A 21,243-nucleotide genomic window follows, 5' to 3' on the forward strand; every position below is an offset into this window, starting at 1 on the left:
CAACGGAGCATACTGGCTTCATTCCTTGCGAGCTTACGTATGTCCTCAGCAGTTACAGCCCATGTTTCACTGCCATGTAGCATGGTTGTTCGTACGCATGCGTCATACAGTCTGCCTTTTACTCTGAGTGAGAGTCCCTTTGTCGCCAGCAGGGGTAAGAGCTCTCTAAACTTTGCCCAGGCTATTCTTATTCTAGCAGCTACACTTTCAGCGCACCCACCCCCTTCTTTCCCAAAATGAACCCTTCCTTTCCAAAAATGAACCAACTTTGATACAGTTCACCCACCTCTCATTTTTCTATTTCAAATTACAGAATAAAACATCATCATCATCATCCTCACTTAATGTCCTTTTCAATGCTGGCATGGGTTGGACAGTTTGATAAAAGCCAGCAAGTCAGAAGGTTGCACTAAGTTCTACTGCTTACTTGGTAAGGTTTCTACAGCCGGATGCCCTTCATAATGCCTTTACATTATGTATTGGGTGCTTCTACACGGACCCAGTATTTTTCTTGCTTACATGATGATAATGCTTGTTTACCATTGGCACACAATGTCAAGACAAAGAAACACACACATACACATGTATATACATTCATGCATACAGACATAACAGTCTTCTATCAGCTTCAGTTTACCAAATCACTGACAAAGTTTTGGTTGGCCTGGATTTATAACAGATGACATTTGCCAAATATTCCACACAGTGTGTACTCATGTGCTATGAACAGTGTTGTTTTTGTTGCTTCTACTGCCAAGAAATTGTCCACTCAATTTGTCTTCAAACACATGTGAAATAAGAAATCCTTTTCTTGAAAAACAGGTAATGTTTAGAGACAGAAAGGGCATCCAACCATAAAATAATACTTCAATAATTTCTTTGTGTAACTTATGCTGGCATGGAAAACAGATGCAAAATGAATGAATATAAATATATAAATGTATATATGTATATATACATAATCTGGTAATTGTTCCATCTTCACAGATGATTGTCATTTCTCTCAGCTTCCTTATTGTCAATGCCATTTCTAACCTACCATCAACAACCTCTCAGATGACTGTTCACTCTCACTGCAGATCTGCATGGCTTGATACATGAGTAACAGATAAAATTTGAAACTTCAACTGGATAGATTGGATCACTTTGTGAGAAATGATCACTATGAGAAATGCAATATGTCTCTTCAGACCTGAAATCAACTTGCAAGTTTTTTCACACATCAAATAACCCAGTTTAGGAGGGAGGACATTGCATACTGTTTATCTGTCATGGGACCTCAGATGGCTGACATTCCCAGAAATGGAAAGAGTACACACCCACATGTTTCACATCTCCAGTACTTCATGTCCTCATTGAGGTTCTGATGACAGCCTCTCTGAAGTTAGTGTTTTAGGCTTTCATGCTCAAGGTGACCTTCAAAAGTTTTACAGCCTTCCCTTATATGATTCCTCCACTAAGTTCTTTCTAAAAGCCAGTTCTTCCCAGTTCTTTACATTGATTTTGCACTTCCTTCAGATTGCCTTTTATGCAGTCTTTGTAATTTCATGTAGTTTGCGCTGAGAATGCTTTCTAGTGCACAGCTCACTGCCAAACAACTGCCATAGAATCCTATTATCTTCAGTATGCAACATGCATCTGAGTAAATATGATGAGTGATTGGATGTTTGTGCATCCAGCCTTTTTAAAGACTTCTGAGTCAGGTGTTTTACTTTGCCATTTACATACATACATACATACATACATTCATATAAATGCTCATTTGTGCATCTGTATATTTGTTTGCATTTGCACTCTAGAAAAGGTTCTCGCTACAACCAATGTTGTTGTTTGCAGTTGTCCTGTCAACAAATCATCCACTCACATCACATTTTCAAAGTCATGTGGAACAAGAGATCTCTTACATGAAAAGTAAGGATTAGTGGCAGGAAAGGTATTCTATTGTATCATTATCATCATCATTTTATTGTTCATGTTTCAACACTTGCATGGGTTAGATGGAATTTGTTGAAGTGGAGTTTTCTACAGCTGGACGCCCTTCCTGACACCAATCCTTGCCTGTTTCCAAGTCAGATAATATTTTCCCATGACCAGACATGTTTTCACAGAAGGTTGGAAACAAAGGACACTACTTGTATGATGGTGACACTCATTTCCAACTCTCATGTGAAGTTAAAACAAGGAGACAGTAACACACACACACACACATAATACACACAAGTACACACATATGATAAAAAAAATATTGCTATTAGTTTAGGAAAGAATGGTATAAATTCTTATTGCGGGAGAAAGAGATAACCAAGAGAGTTAGTGTGGTTCATGTTTTGATTGAAAATGTACATAATGTATACTCTTTTACTTGTTTCAGTCATCTGACTGCGGCCATGCTGGAGCACCGCCTTTAGTCGAGCATATCGACCCCGGGACTTATTCTTTGTAAGCCTAGTACTTATTCTATCGGTCTCTTTTGCCGAACCGCTAAGCATCGGTTGTCAAGCAATGCTAGGAAGACAAACACAGACACACAAACACACACACACACACATATATATATATATATATATACATATATACGACGGGTTTCTTTCAGTTTCTGTCTACCAAATCCACTCACAAGGCTTTGGTCGGCCTGAGGCTATAGTAGAAGACACTTGCGCAAGATGCCACGCAGTGGGACTGAACCCAGAACCATGTGGTTGGTAAGCAAGCTACTTACCACACAGCCACTCCTGCGCCTATGTGTATATATTGAATAAATATCTATATAACTACATGCCCTATGTATGTGTGTGTATACACACACTTTATATATATATATATATATATATATACAAGAATAAGGGCAGGGAATCGTCAATTAATAATAGAATTAATAATTAACAATTTTGCCAAGTAGTTCAGTATGAAAAAACCTTTATCGGTAAAACCATTTATCATCATAAATATACAGGGATTAGCATTGAGTTGCAACTCAATGCTAATCCCTGTATATTTATGATTAAATATATATATATATATAAATAAAGGCACAGATGTGACTGTGTAAGAAACTTACTTCCCAACTACATGGTTTTGCCACTGTGTAGCACCTTGGGCAAGTGTTCTACTATAGCCCCAGACTGACCACAGCCTTGTGTGTGGATCTGGTGAACAGAAACTGAAAGAAGCTTGTTTTATATAAATATATATATAAGTTATACCCTCCTTTCCTAAACTAATAACAATATTTTTTTTCTTTAACCATGAAAATGGCACAAGAAAACAGAAAATTACATTCTACAGATATTCTTCTTCTTTCAAACAATTATTCCCTTGTACATCAATATTGTCCAAAGTGTTTTACCTGCACCCATCAGACCCATTTTCAATCACAGTGAAAGTTGAACAGTAAACAGAATAGCCATGAATTAAACTCTTGATCATATTTAATTGAGCATGGTTTTTGCCCTTCTTCACAATATTTATCACATACAGTATGCTACTTAACCTTTACATCTCTTTTATCTTCTCTCAGCTCACAGCACCTCACAAATGTCCCATTTATATATTTATTTGACCTGCATAACTACATCTAATTTACAACTGAAATAAAGTAGTTTCCAGTGGCTAATTAAACAAGGTATTAAGTTATTAAGTCAAGGATTTTTATGTCATTAGTAGCAGAGTGCTATATGTACTGGCTTGGGTATAGATAAGATCAAATGGTTAAGAAGTTTGCTTCACATCCATGATCACAGGTTCAATCTCATTGTGGGCTACCTTGCCAAATGTCTTTTTTTATGACTTCAAGTAGAACCAAGACAAGTGAGTGAAATTAGATAGTTGGAAACTAGTAGTAGTAGTAGTAGTAGTAGTAGTAATGCTGATGATGATATATGCTTCCATGAGTTTAGATCTAGAAATGAAAAAAAGACCATTCCCCTTCTGAGACAGTATACTAATTTACTGAAGGTAACATTCTTACATCTGTTACCTGTTAATTGGCAGTTCACTGAAGTGAAGCCAATCAAATAAGTGTTATAATCTAGAGTTACAATGAAATACTTACAGCAGTTATCAACTCACTAGTTTTGATTTATCAGTCCAAAACCTTCATCACTTTGCTCTATCATCTTCATGGATAGTCTGCAGTGCCAAGACTACATTCTATTTTCACCAAAAAACCTTGACTCCAAGAAAAAGATTAGTTCCTTGATACATCATATCTCCCAGGTTTTATATATTTCCCACTGCAGATGGTATTTTGTCAAAATAGGATTAGAATGTAAAGTATTTGAAATAAAAAAAGCCTCTTCATGATTAGATCTACCAAGAATTTTATTTTAAGGTATCTTAATAACATAGGGATCTTTTAAATAAGCACACATTTCTAGATTTAAGTAAAGAAGATGAATGGAATTATGGTGTTCACATATTTTATTAAGTGTAATGACAACTGGGAATATAAGCCAGGCCACAGATTCAGTCTGACTGAGAGATCAGCTCTACCTTGTAAAACAACAAAAGTTCATATTTATTTGTTGTTGTTGTTTTAACCCCATATGAACTCTGCATTTGTAGACCTACGAATCAAGGGCATTCTAATCATGACATGGTGTGCTATTCATTTTCAGATATTTTATCTAGGACTAGGTGTCCATCTTTTTTTTTAAGACAGTAGTGTATGATTTGGAGATTAGGCTGCTATTTATGGCAGGTTCAAGCAGAGGTTCTCTTGCTGGCTTGTAGAGAAGAATAGTTTTAATAAGATGTTATTGTTTTCACTTTCGGCATTTACCATTTCAGTTTTTTAACAAATACATGATTATAAGGCATTTCTTGGGTAGCAGAATCATGATTTTGCAACATACATGCTTTTGCCAAGAGCATTAATAATGTAAGTGAAGGTGTTTTCTAAATACATTCCCACATTAGTAACTGCTAGCAATTGTTAACTTAAAAGATACCAACAATTATACTAAGATTAAAGTCATGGATCAATAGCTTCATAAGGATAAGTTTTAGCTTTTTAGTTCAACACTTTAATAAAACAGAAACAACATGCACAAATACACACATGTATATATATGGTAAATTGGAAATGTTTTCATAAATAAAATGAGAGGACTCAATACATATTATAGAGTAAAATATATATTACATTATAGTAAACAGAGAATGAAGGATAATATTGACATAATTACTATAGTGTGTGTGTGTGTGTGTGTGTGTGTGTGTGTGTGTGTGTGTGTGTGTGTGTGCATGTACACATAGAGAGGCAGACTGACAGAGAGCCCAGAAATATAACTAACATTTTTTTGTGTAATATCTCAATGAAGATGGATAAATTCAAGTTTAGAGCAAGTGAGAAAGAAAACAGTAAACATTTCTTTAATTTGTTAATGTAATGCTGATGGTATTTGATGTCTTGGTGGTATTTGTCATTGTGATGGTTGTTGCTTCATTCTTATGCTGGCCGTGGAGGCGCAATGGCCCAGTGGTTAGGGCAGCGGACTTGCAGTCATAGGATCGCAGTTTCGATTCCCAGACCGGGCGTTGTGAGTGTTTATTGAGCGAAAATACCTAAAGCTCCACGAGGCTCCGGCAGGGGATGGTGGCGAACCCTGCTGTACTCTTTCACCACAACTTTCTCTCACTCTTACTTCCTGTTTCTGTTGTGCCTGTAATTCAAAGGGTCAGCCTTGTCACACTGTGTCACGCTGAATATCCCCAAGAACTACGTTAAGGGTACACGTGTCTGTAGAGTGCTCAGCCACTTGCATGTTAATTTCACGAGAAGGCTGTTCCGTTGATCGGATCAACTGGAACCCTCGACGTCGTAAGCGACAGAGTGCCAACAACATCTTATGCTGGCTATTGTGATAATTTTTCTTTTTTTCTGGTTGATATGGTGGTGGAAGTAGTTGCAATAATATAGTTTGATAAATTTTGCTGTTGTAACAATAGAAACAATAACAGAGATGATGTGATAGTAGTAGAGTAGTAATTGTTGAAGTAGTAACAGTGGTGCAGCTGATATATATATACAAGTAAATCAAAGTTACTTACATTGGAATGTAATGAGTCAAGTGGGAAAAGACTTGGTAGCTGTTGCTGTGAATCATCTGGAAGCTCCTCATCCTTATGGCTGACTGAGGAACTTTCAGAAAACGGTGCCCAGTGGCCACTCTCATTTTCATGACTGGAATGTGATTGGACGTTAGCATCAAAACTACACCAAGAGGATTCCTCTTCCTCTTCCTCTTCCTCTTTCAACTTGTCAGGCACTGCTGACTCTGTTGGCACTTGGATGTCCACAGGAAAAGGCGAAGTAGCAGCTTCAAAATCAGCCCACTCTTCTTCATTTTCTGCAACAGCTCGATTGAACTTACTGAAATCACCAAACTCATCTTCTTCAGACTTTGTTTGACTAGTTAGTGAATCACTGTTTGATGTCCTGGGCACAAAATTATCTGAAGCTGAATTAGTACCTGTTCCTGGAAAAGCACCATAATCATCGTCTGATTCTTGGTTCTCCTCTGTGGAATATTTCAGTTCAACTGTTCGGACCTGGTCCGAAATGGAATAGCTCCCATCTAGACTGTCGTTACTGCGAGACTCACAGTTCTGAACCAAATCGTCATAGTCTATTGAACTCTCATCAAGACTCGGTAAATCTATTTCACTCCGTATATCTGGTGAAGAATTAGGGTTTCTAGAATTCGAGTCAAATTGAATGGATGAAGAACTCTGAATCTCTTCAGAAATGTCTTTTAGGGTGTCTTCACCTGCTGCTAATTCATTTTCAATGCTTTCTGATGCAAATTCTTCATTTTCAGCTCGTGTAGACGACTCTTCAAAAGACAGTGTGGACGGGGAGAACAGGTTTTCAGAGACCTGGAAACTGCTGCAAGTGTTATTGCCCTGAGGTGGTAGAGGAGGTGGATTCGATGTGACAGCAAACGAGAAGTCTGCCCAGTCATCAGAATCATCATCAAACATGCCTGACAAACAAGTGTTGGATAGATTTGAACTCACAGCTTCATTGGTTCCAGCTGTAAATTCAGATTGGGAAATAGCAGCAGAATCTGGTGCTGTAGTAGGTAGAGGGAGAGGAGGACAGTTAGGAGAAGGAAGTGATGTTGATAATGATGGTGATGATGATGATGAGGAAGAAGAGGATGAGGATGGTGGAGGTGGTGGTAGTGGTGGTGGTTGTGGTGGTGGTGGTGATGGTGAATCACCAGATTTATCAGTTTGTTGATTCATGGTGTTTGTACTAAACGAAGACTGTTCATGTGAAGAAATGTCTTTATTAGGGTTCTGTGGATCTGTTTGGGATGTACTGTGGTCAATGTCTGTGTTAGTAGTGGTGGTAGTGTTAGTATTATTAGTGGTGGTGGTGGTGGTGGTGTTGGTGGTGTTGATAAAACGTTTATCTTTATCACAACCAGAGCTATCAGCTCTACCAGTCAGCTGGTCTGTATTGATCTCGGAGAGATTACAGAACAATTGACAATTCCCTTTCTCACCTACTTCACCATTGAAGTTATCTTCAAGTTCAGAAGAGGTACTTTTATCACAGGAATCTGGACTTTCATCCGACTTTGGAACAGGTGAGATATCAGTACTACAGTGACCAGAATCAGTCATAGAGTCTCGACCTCGACTGCCATCAAGGTTGGACAAATAGCCCAATGTCTTAGTATCACAACTAATATTTTCAAACTCAGCAACATTTGATGCTGTTTGCATATCTTCTCCATTACTGAAGGCTTTTTCACTAAGCTCAATGTGAGGGGGGTTGTCTGGGAACAAGTTGAGGTTCTGAAGAATGGGTCGTTCACTGGTAGCTGATGCTGATGAAAGATCTTTATTTACAATGTCCCCATCTATGGTGTTGAAGTGTATGTCTTTAAAGGCATCAAACTCAACAGTATCATCCAAATACAACCCTCTGTCAGAGGAAGGGCTTTTGACATTGTCTGCAACACCAGTGAAATTACCAAAGTCATCTTCATCGTCTTCTTCATCATTCCAAGTAATATCATCAAGAGGTGGCGGAGAACCTGATACCATCGGGATAATGTGAGACATTGTAAGTCGCCAGCTACTCTACACTATTATCATCAACCTGCAATGATATGAAATTAATACAATGTCAGAGAAGCAGTTTTATAAAACACACAATACAAGGGAACTAAAAATAAAATACATTTAAGGTTTAAAAAGCTGAAAGGAAGAATAATAGAGCAAAAGATATATTATTATTGCAATTCTGTATATAAATCTGTATATCCATATACTAAATAAATATTTTTGGCAACTTGTAATGAGGATTGAACCAATCAGTTTCATCAGATTGTGTAAATGAAATTGGGCAACTCATATTCTTGTTTACATTTTTCATAAGCATCACAATAGCCTAACATGAGTAATGAGCAAAAAAGAGCATTTATACAGACATCTGATCTATAAGAAACAGCAGGTAAACTCCCTTTAAATCATACCTTGTTTTGAAATATAGGAATGACATATTGGATAAACTAGTCCTAGATTTATACACTATGAAAAAAAGAAAAAACTATAATGGCAGCAAGAACACATTTGGTGATAAGACTACAGAATCAGGACTGGTTTGTGGGTACACAACAAGAATAATGGTAGATGGCTTACTCAAAGTAGTAAATAATCCCTATTAGCCTATATCAAAGAGAACACAAATGATACAGTGGCAAAGTAGTGATTGCATATGGATGGAAGAACCTATGATTTCTGTAAAAAGAATAAAATATTAGATATATGGAAGAAATAAGTAGCTGCATTGTCAATATAACATGAATGGACAGGAAATCTAAAGGTGTTGCAGCGAAAAGCAAAGTACAAATTGAATAATCTCAGATGAATGTGCAATGATAATTTTTTATGAAGATTATGCACAATTAAGTTGATTAAGTGTTAGCTGTTTTTGTTTGTTTTAATAGCTCATTCAGAACACAAAAGACAGTTCCTATGATCCTTTTCAGGGACTCTGGGACTGGTGAGGGAGAGAGATAAGTTACATATTCATATATATAAGTAAATATATATATCTATAATCTTTTAAATTTGTTTACAGGAAATGTTTTGAATACGCAAATAAAGCTCCTATTCCATTATGCCACCACAGTCTAATGATGCTAACTGGTGAACCAGTTTTTTTGGGGTTGCATTGAGCTGTACCAATATATGTAGGATAAATATAGTAATGATAAAAATAATCCTTTGATGGAATTTATAAACATTTAATACATCGCTATACGCATTTCCACAAACCACATATCGCGTAAGATCACAGTCTTCCTGGGATGATTACAGTATAGTCTATAGCACCCATGGGCATTGGGTAGATCATCTTCATGGATTCATTTCTTCAGCTGATATAACATTAATGGATGTTTACTGGAGAGATGTTTATCCCTCTTGACCAATACGAAGGTTGTCTACGGATACTACAATGTCCATCGATACTACAGACTACACTATAATTATCCCAAGAATACGAACTGTGATCTTAAGAGACATGTGATTTGAAAATGCACACACCAATGCATTAAATGTTTATAAATTCCATCCAAAGCTTATTGTTATTATTACTATATATTGGGTCATCCCATAAATAATGCAATTTTTTTATATTTCTTTTATTTTTCAAAATTAGGATAAATAAAGTACTTTTTTAATCTAAAATATACTCTCTTTCATTTTCTACAATGCACTTCCATCTATCTGGTAGATTTTCTACAATGCACTTCCATCTATCTGGCACTTCCATCTATCGGGTAGGCCCCTCTTCCAAAATTCACTTGTCCATGACAAAAAATACTCCTCCAGTACTGTTCTGACCTCATCTACAGAATTCATATTTTTTTCTGTCCAAATAATTTTGAAGACTGCGGAATAAATGATAATCAGACGTGGCAATGTCCAGCAAATATGATGGGTGGGGCGTTTCCCATTCAAACTGCTCCAGCCTTTGGAATGTCATCCTCACTGTATGTGGCCGAGCATTATCCTGATGGAGAAACACCTTTTGTCTTGAAACCAAAGATGGTTTGTTTTTTTTTCTAACGTTGACTTAAACTGCTCGCAGTAGACATCCTATGTTATCATTTGGTTTGGGTTTAAAAGTTCAAAGTGGACTAAACTATTCATATCCCACCAAACAGATAACAACACCTTAAGTGGGTGAAGATTTTCTTTCACTTAGGGTCCCAGTATTTCTCCTTTCCTTACCCACAGTCTTCGGCACTTGACATTTTTATAAAGAACCCATTTCTTGTCACCAGTCACTATTCAATCCAAAAAAGGTTCAGTCATGAGATGTGACAGCAAAGAAGAACACACATTCACTCTCTGCACACAATTAGACTTGGAAAGTTTATGAGGAACCCATTGACCCAATTTGCTGACTTTTCCGATGGCACACAGATGTCGATGAATGGTTGCATGACCAGATCCAAGCTTCTCTGCTAATTCCTCAACAGCTACGATGGTATTTTTTCCACCAAGGTTTGCAGGACATCCTCATCAAGCTCTACAGATCTTCTAGGATGAGGTTCATCTTCTAGGCTGTAGCTTCCAACTCGGAATTTCTGGAACCACTGTTGACACTGGCTTATGCTTATTGTCCAATCCCCATATACTACATTAAAATTCCTCACACTTTCCATTGTACTGTTGCCTTTATTGAACTCATAAAGCAAAATATGTTCCTTTGTTACTTCCATTATACCTTTGAAAAAACAACTGTTAAAATCAAACCACACTCTTCAAAATTTGCACAAAGAATAAAACCAAGGTAAAATTACTACCTGCTTTTATATCAAGTTGATGCAGGTAGTTTATCCCGTCCCCCTCTTACTTTAGTTCATTCAATTGAAAAAAATCGCATTATTTATGGGATGACCCTATATATATATATATATATATATACCTTTTACTTGTTTCAGTCTTTAGAACTGGGGCACCACCTTGAAGAGTTTAGGCAAAAAAATCAATTCCAGTACTTATTTTTAAGCCTGGTACTTATTCTATCAGTCACTTTTTGCCAAACTGCTAAGTTACAGGAATGTAAACAAACTGGTTGTCAAGTGTTGATGGGGGACAAACAAAAAGCCACACACACACACACACCCATACAAACACACATGCATACCTACTTACATACATGCATACATACATACACACATATCAAACAATGAGAATGAGTGCTCAACACTGCATTGGTGGATAAAGATTCTTTATTTGTGTACTAAGGCTACCATTTGTTTCGTGTTAAGAAAACATCTTGACAATCTTTCAAGCCAATTACATGGAGAAAATTGGCGTTTGTCATTCTTGAAGGACTTTAATGTGAATACCCATGTTTTTTGTGTGTTTTAATCCAAAATGGAGACAAACGCCAATTTTTCCATGTGACTGACTTGAAAAATTGTTAAAATATTTTCTTAACACATGAAACCAATAATAGCCTTAATACACAAATAAAGTATATGTTATATAAATATATACATACACACACACCTCATTTGGTTTTTCAGAATCATTGAAAAGCCAAATGAAATGGTCTGGCCATATTGTTCAAATGGTGGATGAATGCATACCCGGACAGTTGTTTTATGGCGAGCTTGCAGGGGGGAAACATAATCGGTATAAACTTAAAAAGAGATTTAAGGATGGCATAAGGACTACTATGAAGTCACTTGGAATGGATTCAAAGGCCATAGAAACCCTTGATGTGGATCAAGCTGGATGGCAAACAAAAGTGTGGAGTGGAGTGAAGGCATTTGAGGCGGTCAGGATAATGCATGCAAGACTCGAGAGATTTAAAGAAGAATGTTGCAATCAAGAAGGTGAATCACAGTGACCTTTTTGTGTGCACGGTTTGACAGACCATGCCTTTCTTTTGTTGGGCTCAAATCTCAAATGAAGGCCCCTAAAAAAACCAACCTCCACCAACTATTTTACCTATATATCTGTGCACACCTTTCAATGCCATGTATGCCATAAGGTCTGCAATTCTAATGGAGGCCTCAAAAGACATTTTAAGATCGGAACTTAATTACAGTTCTTGGTGGTCTGAATCAGATATGCAATCTATGTGGGCGTCTTTTCGATACATTGTCTGGTTTAAAAAGCCACATCTGACGCCATGATGAACTTAATGTGTAGGTACAAGAGGTAGTCAGACTCTGCATAAGGAGTAGACAACCACCACCATTTATACACACATACAATGAGCTTTTTTCAGTTTCTATCTACCAAATTCACTCACATGTCTTTGGTAAGCCTGGGGTTATAGTAGAAGACACTTACCTAAGGTGTTACAGAGTGGAACTGAACCCAAGACCACACAGTTCAGAAGCAAGCTCCCTATGGTTATGTGTAGTGCCACTTCCAGTTTTCTTAAAGTTGTTGTATATTGTGAAACAGTGTATAGTTTATGTTATTAATTGTATAACTTGAAAGTTCATGAGCTATATTCAGCCTTTGGCATATTTGGAATATGCATTAGTATTGATAATAATGTACTGTTCAGCTTTGTGTGGTGTTGTCATGAGGCAGTGTACTGCTTATGTTTAGTTTTTTCATACTTTCATCGCTTATGGGCTATATTTAGCCTTGCTTCTGACAAACATGGTAAATGAATCTGCGCTAGTTTTGACAATCATGTATGGTTCAGTTATGAGTGGCATGGGGCCACACATTGTACTCAGCTTTCAGTAATTGTGAATCATACAGGTACATTAGTGATGTGCCTTTTTGGCATTTTGTGTGTTTGTGCATACTAGCACACTGACTGTACAGTTAATGTTCAGTATTTGGAACATTTTCAAGCCTTTAGAGGATGAAATTCGGGTTGACCAACTAAAAGAACAGAGTTGTAATTGCAGAGGCATCTTATTGAGCTCTCTGCACAGGAACCATCACCAAGCTTTGTGCTATGTAAATTCAAAGAAGCCACAAAGCCTACCACTAAAAACCTATGATGTTACGTATCAGAAATGTTTTATTTCACCTACATTGTGTGAAGTACAGGTAAAGTACTAGAGTAAGGGTTACTCTTTATTGGGGGAGATGTCACACCTCAGAAATGAAGTCGGGATTTGGTTTGTTAATGGAATAGGTAGAATGACATAGGTGGTAGTGTCTGGTGAGGCACTAAGAAGGGTGAATTGTGCATGCATCTGTGTACATATACGCCAACAACAGTATCCTTTTAACATCCACTTTTCCATGCTAGCATATGTCAGACAGAATTTTTCTTCACCTGGTTGCCTTTCCAAGTGCCAACACTCATCTGTTTCCAAGAATGGAAATAATTCACCATGGCTAGACATGTTTTCATGTCAGATTAGAAAACAAAGGACACTGCTTGTATGATGGTGACACTCATTTACAAATATCACATACTATCAGGACAAAGAGAAACAAAGAAACACAAACATACATGACAACTTTCTTTCAGTTTTCATCTACCAAATCCACTTACAAAGTGACTAGCTCATGCTGCCACACAGTGTGTGTGTGTGCACGCACATGCATGTGTGTGTATAAAGACAGAAACACACAGACAGATAGACATCTTTCATTTCTTACCTTGGTCATTAGATTACATCCATGATGGAGCAGCACCTTGAAAGGATTAGTCAAACAAATAGATCCCAGTAATTTTTCTACACCTACTAATTATTCTATTGGTTTCTTTTTCCTGAATTGCCAAATTACAAGAATATAAACAAACCAATTGGAAGAAAATCACACACGAACACACACACACGAACACACACACACACACACACACACACACACATATCACAGAGACCTTTGGCATTATGTCATACTTGAGAAGAAAACCCATAAGTTGAGGAACATTGCAGTCATGGCAGATAATGGTGACACACAAATGGCACCTGTGGCAGAGGCATGTGAAAGCAACCATTATACACATGGGATGGTTCGTGTTAGGAACAGCATCCAGTTTTAGAAAACGATAACAAATCAGACTGGAGTGTGGTGCAGCCTTCCAGCTTACCAGCCCTGGTTAAACCATACAAACCCTGCTAGCATGGACAATGGACGTTAGATAATGATGATGAAACACACACACACACACACACACACACACACACACACACACACGTATATATTTATAAAAATATACACACACACACACATATATGTATATGGCACCTGTGCTCAACGTCGCCTTCCTGGCACTTGTGCCGGTGGCACGTGTAAAGACACTCGAGCGAGATCGTTGCCAGTGCCGCTGGACTGGCTCCTGTGCAGGTGGCATGCAAAATACACCATTTTGAACGTGGCCGTTGCCAGTACTGCCTGACTGGCCTTCGTGCCGGTGGCACATAAAAGCACCCATTATACTCTCAGAGTGGTTGGCGTTAGGAAGGGCATCCAGCTGTAGAAACTCTGCCAGATCAGATTGGAGCCTGGTGCTGCCATCTGGCTCGCCAGTCCTCAGTCAAACCGTCCAACCCATGCCAGCATGGAAAGTGGACGTTGTGGACGTTAAACAATGATGATGATGATGACAGCCACACTATTAGTTTTCTTCCAACAAATATAAGCAAAATTTCAATTAGTAATTGTGAATGTAGGTGGGTGTGTGGTCTGTGGTAACTGTATTTTTATAAATAAATTTCTAATTAATGACAAAGCTTTACTGGACAATCTTATTAGGATATTACCATAAAACCACATATACACATCCATTTACACACACAGCTATAGACACATGAAAACATATACATGCATACATTCAAAAATCATAAATTCTTTACAACTGAGGATGCAAATAAGTGGCAAATAACCAGATGAATAACAGAGGAAGAATACAATTACCAAGTTTATGTTTGGAAATATTGATTAATTTTCTTGATTTGTTAATTTGTTTTAACATTTTTATTTTTTCAAGGGAATAAATAGGGGATTGAAGTCCTTCTTTGAGAAAGAAGTTGATTAATGAAAGAACTTTGAGATAAAAGAATCCTATTAAAAGCAAGCAGCCGAAGCAGCACAACTCAAAAGTTAATGATTATAATTCTTTCAACAATTACCATTACCACCCCAACATCTTCCTCATTAGTTCTCTATGCTGCTGCATTGTTAAAATAAAAACAATAATGGCAATAAAAATTAGGGTTGGATAATAAATGTTTGATTAAAGGAAATCGAGCATGAAATATTGACATTGTAATAGTTGTAGTGAATGTGTGTTAAGAATTACATGACATGGTTCATACAATCTGAATAAAATTCATCCGTAGTCGTACAAGTAGACAGACAGACAGAGCAACTAGCTAAAACTAGTTTCTTTCATTCTGTGCTCCCACACACTTCCAACTAACAATTCTACACACACACACATGTACAAAGACACAGTTATAGCCACAAAGTAAGGGTTACCAGATCTACACATGAAACTTTGAAGCAAATATAATCCTCCTCTTATCCTGTAGATAACCATGACAGGGTATCATTGTGTCATGTGTGAAATTAGATCAAACTTAGTTCAGATATGATACAATATTATCAGGCTTCTATTATTAGATTAATTTTGTCTTGGACATTATTTGCATGATAATTAGACAATTATCTAGATGACACTAGATTTAAAGATTAGAGCATTAAACAGCCAAAGTATCTCCATAGATATAGTAGTAGTGGTGGCAATAATAATACTTTCTACTATAAGCACAAAGCCATAATTTGGGGGAGGGGGATAGTCAATTACATCTACCCCAAGACTCAGCTGGTCCTTATTTTATTGACTCCAAAAGGATGAAAGGCAAAGTCAACCTCAGCAGAAATTGAATTCACAACGTAAAGAAGAAAAAAATGCCACTAAGCATTTTGCCCGGCATGCTAACAATTCTGCCAGCCCACCAATAATAATTCTTTCTACTATAGACACAAGGCCTAAAATTGTGAGGGAGGGGGCTAGTCGATTACATCGACCCCAGTGCATAACTGATACTTATTTGCTTGACCTGGAAAGGATGAAAGGCAAAGTCAACCTCTGCAGAATTTGAACACAGAATGTAAGGACAGACAAAAGGCTGTTAAAACATACTGCCCAGTATGCTAACGATTCTGCCAGCTCACCACCATAATAATAATTATTATTATTATTATCATTCTTGCAAATTTTTGGCACAAGGTCCAAATTTTGAGAAGAGGAAGTCAATTACATTGACCTCAATGTGCAACTGGTACTAATTTTATCAACCCCAAAAGGATGAAAAGCAAAGTCCACCATGGCAGCATTATAGTAATAATAATCCTTTCTACTAAAGACACAGCATGCTAACAATTCTGTTATTTTCATTGGCATGTATGAGAACGACAACTCAGAGGATGCCTACTCCCCTTAAAGATTTCTCAATGAAGTGTATCTGTATCCTCTCTATTATTTGCTGAGTAACTTACTACATAAGTAAACATTGGCTGGTATAGAGTAAGAAAAATATTGACAGATTCATTATCCAGATGACAATTAGATGGTTTGTACTGTTGAAAAAATATTAGACATCTTGTAGTTTTCTCTTTTTACTTGTTCATGTGGATGTACTTTAATGTATAATGTATATCTTGTAAGGTTCTAATTACATATCTTCTATCTTGAAATATTTGGTTGAACAAATAGATTGATCCCAGTTCTTGTTTTTTAAGTCTAGTTCTAATTCACCAATCTATTTCACAAAATCGCTGAGTTATGGAGAGGAGGGTGGGTAAGCGAGTGGGGGAGTGAGTTGAGGGGAGTGGAGAGGAGAGGGTGAGGATCGTGAGGAATATGGGAGGGTGAGGAGGAGGAAGAGGAGGAGCAGTAAAGAGGATGAGGGGAGAAGAAAGATGAAGGGGAGGGAGAAGGAAGTAGAGGGGAGGAAGAAGAGGGGAGGAAGAAGAGGGGAGGAAGAAGAGGGGAGGAAGAAGAGGGGAGGAAGAAGAGGGGAGGAAGAAGAGGGGAGGAAGAAGAGGGGAGGAAGAAGAGGGGAGGAGAGGGAGAAGGAAGAATAAGGGGAGGGAGGGGAGGAAGAAGGAAGAAGAGAGAAGGAAGAAGAGGGAGGGAAGAAGAGGGAGGGAAGAAGAGGGAGGGAGAAAGAGGAGGAGGTTGGCAGAAACAGTAGAGCATCCAACAAAATGTCTAGCATTATTTTAGTATTATCTTGCAATGTTCTGACTCTACTTGGTCCAACGTGCCTCTCACTACCAACATGGTCAATAGAATTAGCACCTTGCAAAACATCATTTTTACATAAATTTTCTATGCTTAGAATGGATTAGACAGTTTTGTCATCACAGGGCTTGATTATTTAATCAACTTGACATATTCTTAACTAATTTGTCACCTTGAACCAATTTCAGAAATCATTATTATCACTTGTGTTTATTGTAACTGATCCATTAGACATATCAATGATCATCCTGGGATTTTTTTTATGCTTAGTAGATATCTATATCTAGTACTGTAATATCCAATATCTTTCCTTTTTTAAGATTAAATAGTGTGATTTGAGGGTAATTTGGCTCAGATTTCTAACAGGTCAAAGGACCATACAGAAACCCCTTTGCTAACTAAATTAATGAGCTTTTATTTTCATATAACGGCATGAGTTACATGGTTCTGTAATGTAATATGCATCTCAATCCTATGTCATGTATGCAAAATCTAATTTTCTAAGGTGTAATCTTCATTATTATTTTTCATCTACCTCAAGCTTATATATCTGCCAGTAACTGTTAGCATATATCATCCATTCACATTACATGTCCATCCATTACCAGTGATTTTTTTCATCTATAGCTCAACCAATAGAGTGATTCTGATACTGATACTTTAAAAGAATTGTACCAAACATATTACTTTACTTACAGGAAAACCAGATTATTGCCTACTAAATCTGCAATAAACTGACAAGTGGACATTGGCACATAATGGAAATAATAGACATGAAAAGCTAGGCATAATTTTACTTTTTTTATTCTAAGCACCATCAGTGTTTTACAATACTTTACTCTGTTGGCAGAGTTTGGTCTGTTAGTAGCTGATACATTTTTACTAGTGTTTGCCTATAAACTAAACTTGGCAAATCATGAAATAGAAACAGTAGCAAGTGGCTTTTATTTATTTTGTTTTTAATTGTATCTTTTTTTTTTTTATTGGTTGTCATTTGGCCCAAATCAGCCATGATTGAGGAGAACCATGATCAGATTCTCCAGCTGTGATCAGCTTGTGCTGATTTCAGAAATCTTTATTTCAGCATAATATCTTGAAGACTACCAACTTAAAAAAGGAAGGATATTTTGGAATACATTATTCTAATGTACCCTTCCTGATTCAGGAAGATAGGATATAATTTGAAGGTAATTTGGCTCTATTTCTAACAGGTCAACAAACAATTGCATAAATGTTCCCTCACTGGCTTATATCTTTTCATTGTTTATTCAACATTGTACACTCTTGTGCAGAGTACTTTTAGCTTTCTTTGATTAGTAATCCAATCTCAGAACTAACGATCATTTAATCAGCTCTGCAAATGATAATAAAATGATGTTAAGATCACAACAGGTATGTTCCAACCATTACCTTCAACAAAATTAGACATAGCTTACAGTAAACCAAATTACAAGGAATTAAAAAACTTCTACAACATTTGCAGTACATTTATAAAAACAGAGTAAAGAAAGAAAAACAATGCACAGACTAACTAGGAAATTGAAAGATCCTACATATGGTCAACAGGAAGAATAAAAAAAACAATACTAGTATACTAACAATACATTAGATGCCTGTCCTCAACCAAATCTCTTCCAAACAAACCACAATGAACTACATATTGAAAACTGCACTTTGCACCAACACAATTTTTTTATCTTTTTATCTTTTATCCAAGGTCTCTGAAGAAGGGAAGAAGTAAAGTATCCTCAAATTGTGGCTCTGGCTTCAAATGCGCACAACTGAGTGAACTCCACTAAAGGCCCCAGATATTGCCAGGTGGTAGTGTTAAACTAAGAGATTATATCTTCCATCCAAGGATTGGTACTTTTTCATTGACTGGTACTATTCCAAGTATGTTCCATTTTCTTCAAGGCAAAAAGTCAGCTTGCATTAAATTATATCAACTGAACCTGTTTCCATCATTAACCACAAGGGTCTTTGATCAAAACAGTACAATATGCCTTCATTGTCACAACCAATTGCTAAATAACAACTCGAGACTATACAAAGCAACAAGAGAGCCTCTATGAGGTTGTTTGACCTACTGCAAATATCAGTTATCAAATATCCCTTCAATTATACCCTACTATTTTAAAAAAGGAAGGACATTTAATAATATAGTCCTAGGGGGAAAAATGCTGAATGATCACAGTTGGAATGCTGCTTTTGATCATAAGTCTGCTCAACCAGGGCCAACTGGTGATTAAACAATACTAGCCAAACATTATATGACAACCAAACACTATTTAACAAAAAAAAATACTATATAGTAACCAAACACTCGTTATCATCTTCATTTAACATCTATTTCATACTGGCATAGGTCAGACAGTCTGACAGGATCTGACAAGCTGAAGGGCTGTACTGGGCTTCAGTGTCAGTTTTGGCATGTTTTCTATGGTTGGATGCCCTTCCTAACACCAACTACCTTACAATGTGTACTGGGTGCCTTTTTTTTTTCTTTGCTTTTTTTTTTCCACTGGCACTAGTAGGTCATCGAGTAGGTTGCAGGATAGAAAGCAGTGGAAAAGGGAAAAAGGAAAAAGCCACTAGGAATGGAGATGGAAGGAAGCTTTATGCCAGTTGCTGAGAGGCTAAAGCAAAAAATATTATATAATAACCAAATACTAAATAACAGCTAAACAAGATATAACACTACATAGTGTGGAATATTCTAAGAATGACATTCTTAAAAAGGTAAAATTAAGTCTTTGGTAAACTGTTATCTGGAAAGAAAAGGGGGGGGGGGCAGAATGGTCATGGCAAGGGTGCTTCTGACCATAAATTAACTCAATCAGGCTGACCTAGGGTGAAACAATAAGAACAGATACAACAAGGTGTTTGGTATATTTTTGATCAGACTAAAATTTGGCATATTCATGATATTGATCAAAACAGGTTTCTGCTCTCAAGCACACAATCAGCTTATTCTTATACCAGAGACCTATCTCAGCAGAATCAACCAAAGTTCTTTCCATGTCAATGATAGCAACAACATGATTCAAACTGAAACTTTTTCTTTTCTTTTTTTTTAAATAAGACACAGAACAGTTATCAATAATCTATAAGTGATTTAATCTCTCACTCTAAAACCACTATTTATCAAAGTATAAAAACTCTTAAATTGATTACATTTGAACGAAACAATTTTCTGACGACTATTGTCCAAAACAGAGTTCATAAATGGGAAACTAGTAGTGAATAAACTACAAAAAGCAGATTGAAGTTGATTAGATTAAGTATTTTTGATATTCAAAAGAACAGCAGAAGCCAAAAAAGACTGGTTACAACCAGATAGGAGAACATTACAACAGTTCAATTGTTCAACAGTGTAATGTTCAATTCTAAATCAATTGTGATCAAACACTTCATTCTGTTACTATTTCAACTACTACTACTATTATGATCATTATCATTTTTATAATTATTAATATTATTATCATTATCATTATTTCATTGTCATTATTTGGCCAAATGCCTGTGTAAGTTTTGAGGCTGAAATGTTAATTCTATTAAACATTTCACAGTCCACAGCAGCTGGCAGAAGCATGTAATATATATTTATATGTGTGTGCATGTATGTATTAGAATCTCTGAAGAATTCTCCAAGATTCCAACATCAACTACATGTGTGTGTATGTGTGTATACATGTATGTGTGTGTATATATATATGTGTATGCATGTATGTATGTGTGTGTGTATATATATGTGTGTGTGTATGTGTGTGTGCATGTGCATATATATGTATATAAAACCTCATTCAATATCCTTGTTCCATATTTAAACTTGACCATGCATTTCCATTACTTCAAGTTTCTTACCAAGTGGCAAACACCAGAAGGTGTGTCAAAACTAAAGACCACTTCCAATATTCAGTATTGCAAATATCAAATATTTCACAGTTGATGCATCATTTGATGACTACCATTTGGCATGAAACTTGAAGTAATGGAAGTCAACAATAACTATAATATATATA

The 21,243-nt window shown here is 36.7% G+C and overlaps 1 protein-coding gene across 4 annotated transcripts in view; it reads right to left on the reverse strand.

The window, feature by feature from the left end:
• LOC106883746 (serine-rich adhesin for platelets) overlaps positions 1–21,243 on the reverse strand; it is a 127,432-nt gene that overhangs the window by 70,255 nt on the left and 35,934 nt on the right. For all 4 annotated transcript variants that reach the window (XM_052971614.1, XM_052971613.1, XM_052971615.1 and 1 more), the window contains one exon: positions 6,052–8,116. In XM_052971614.1, coding sequence (XP_052827574.1) covers positions 6,052–8,079 — 2,028 coding nt within the window. In that variant the 5' untranslated portion in view covers positions 8,080–8,116. The remainder of the gene's footprint in view (positions 1–6,051; positions 8,117–21,243) is intronic.

This window comes from Octopus bimaculoides, chromosome 11 (genome assembly GCF_001194135.2).
Source record: "Octopus bimaculoides isolate UCB-OBI-ISO-001 chromosome 11, ASM119413v2, whole genome shotgun sequence".
Taxonomy (NCBI): Eukaryota; Metazoa; Mollusca; class Cephalopoda; order Octopoda; family Octopodidae; genus Octopus; species Octopus bimaculoides.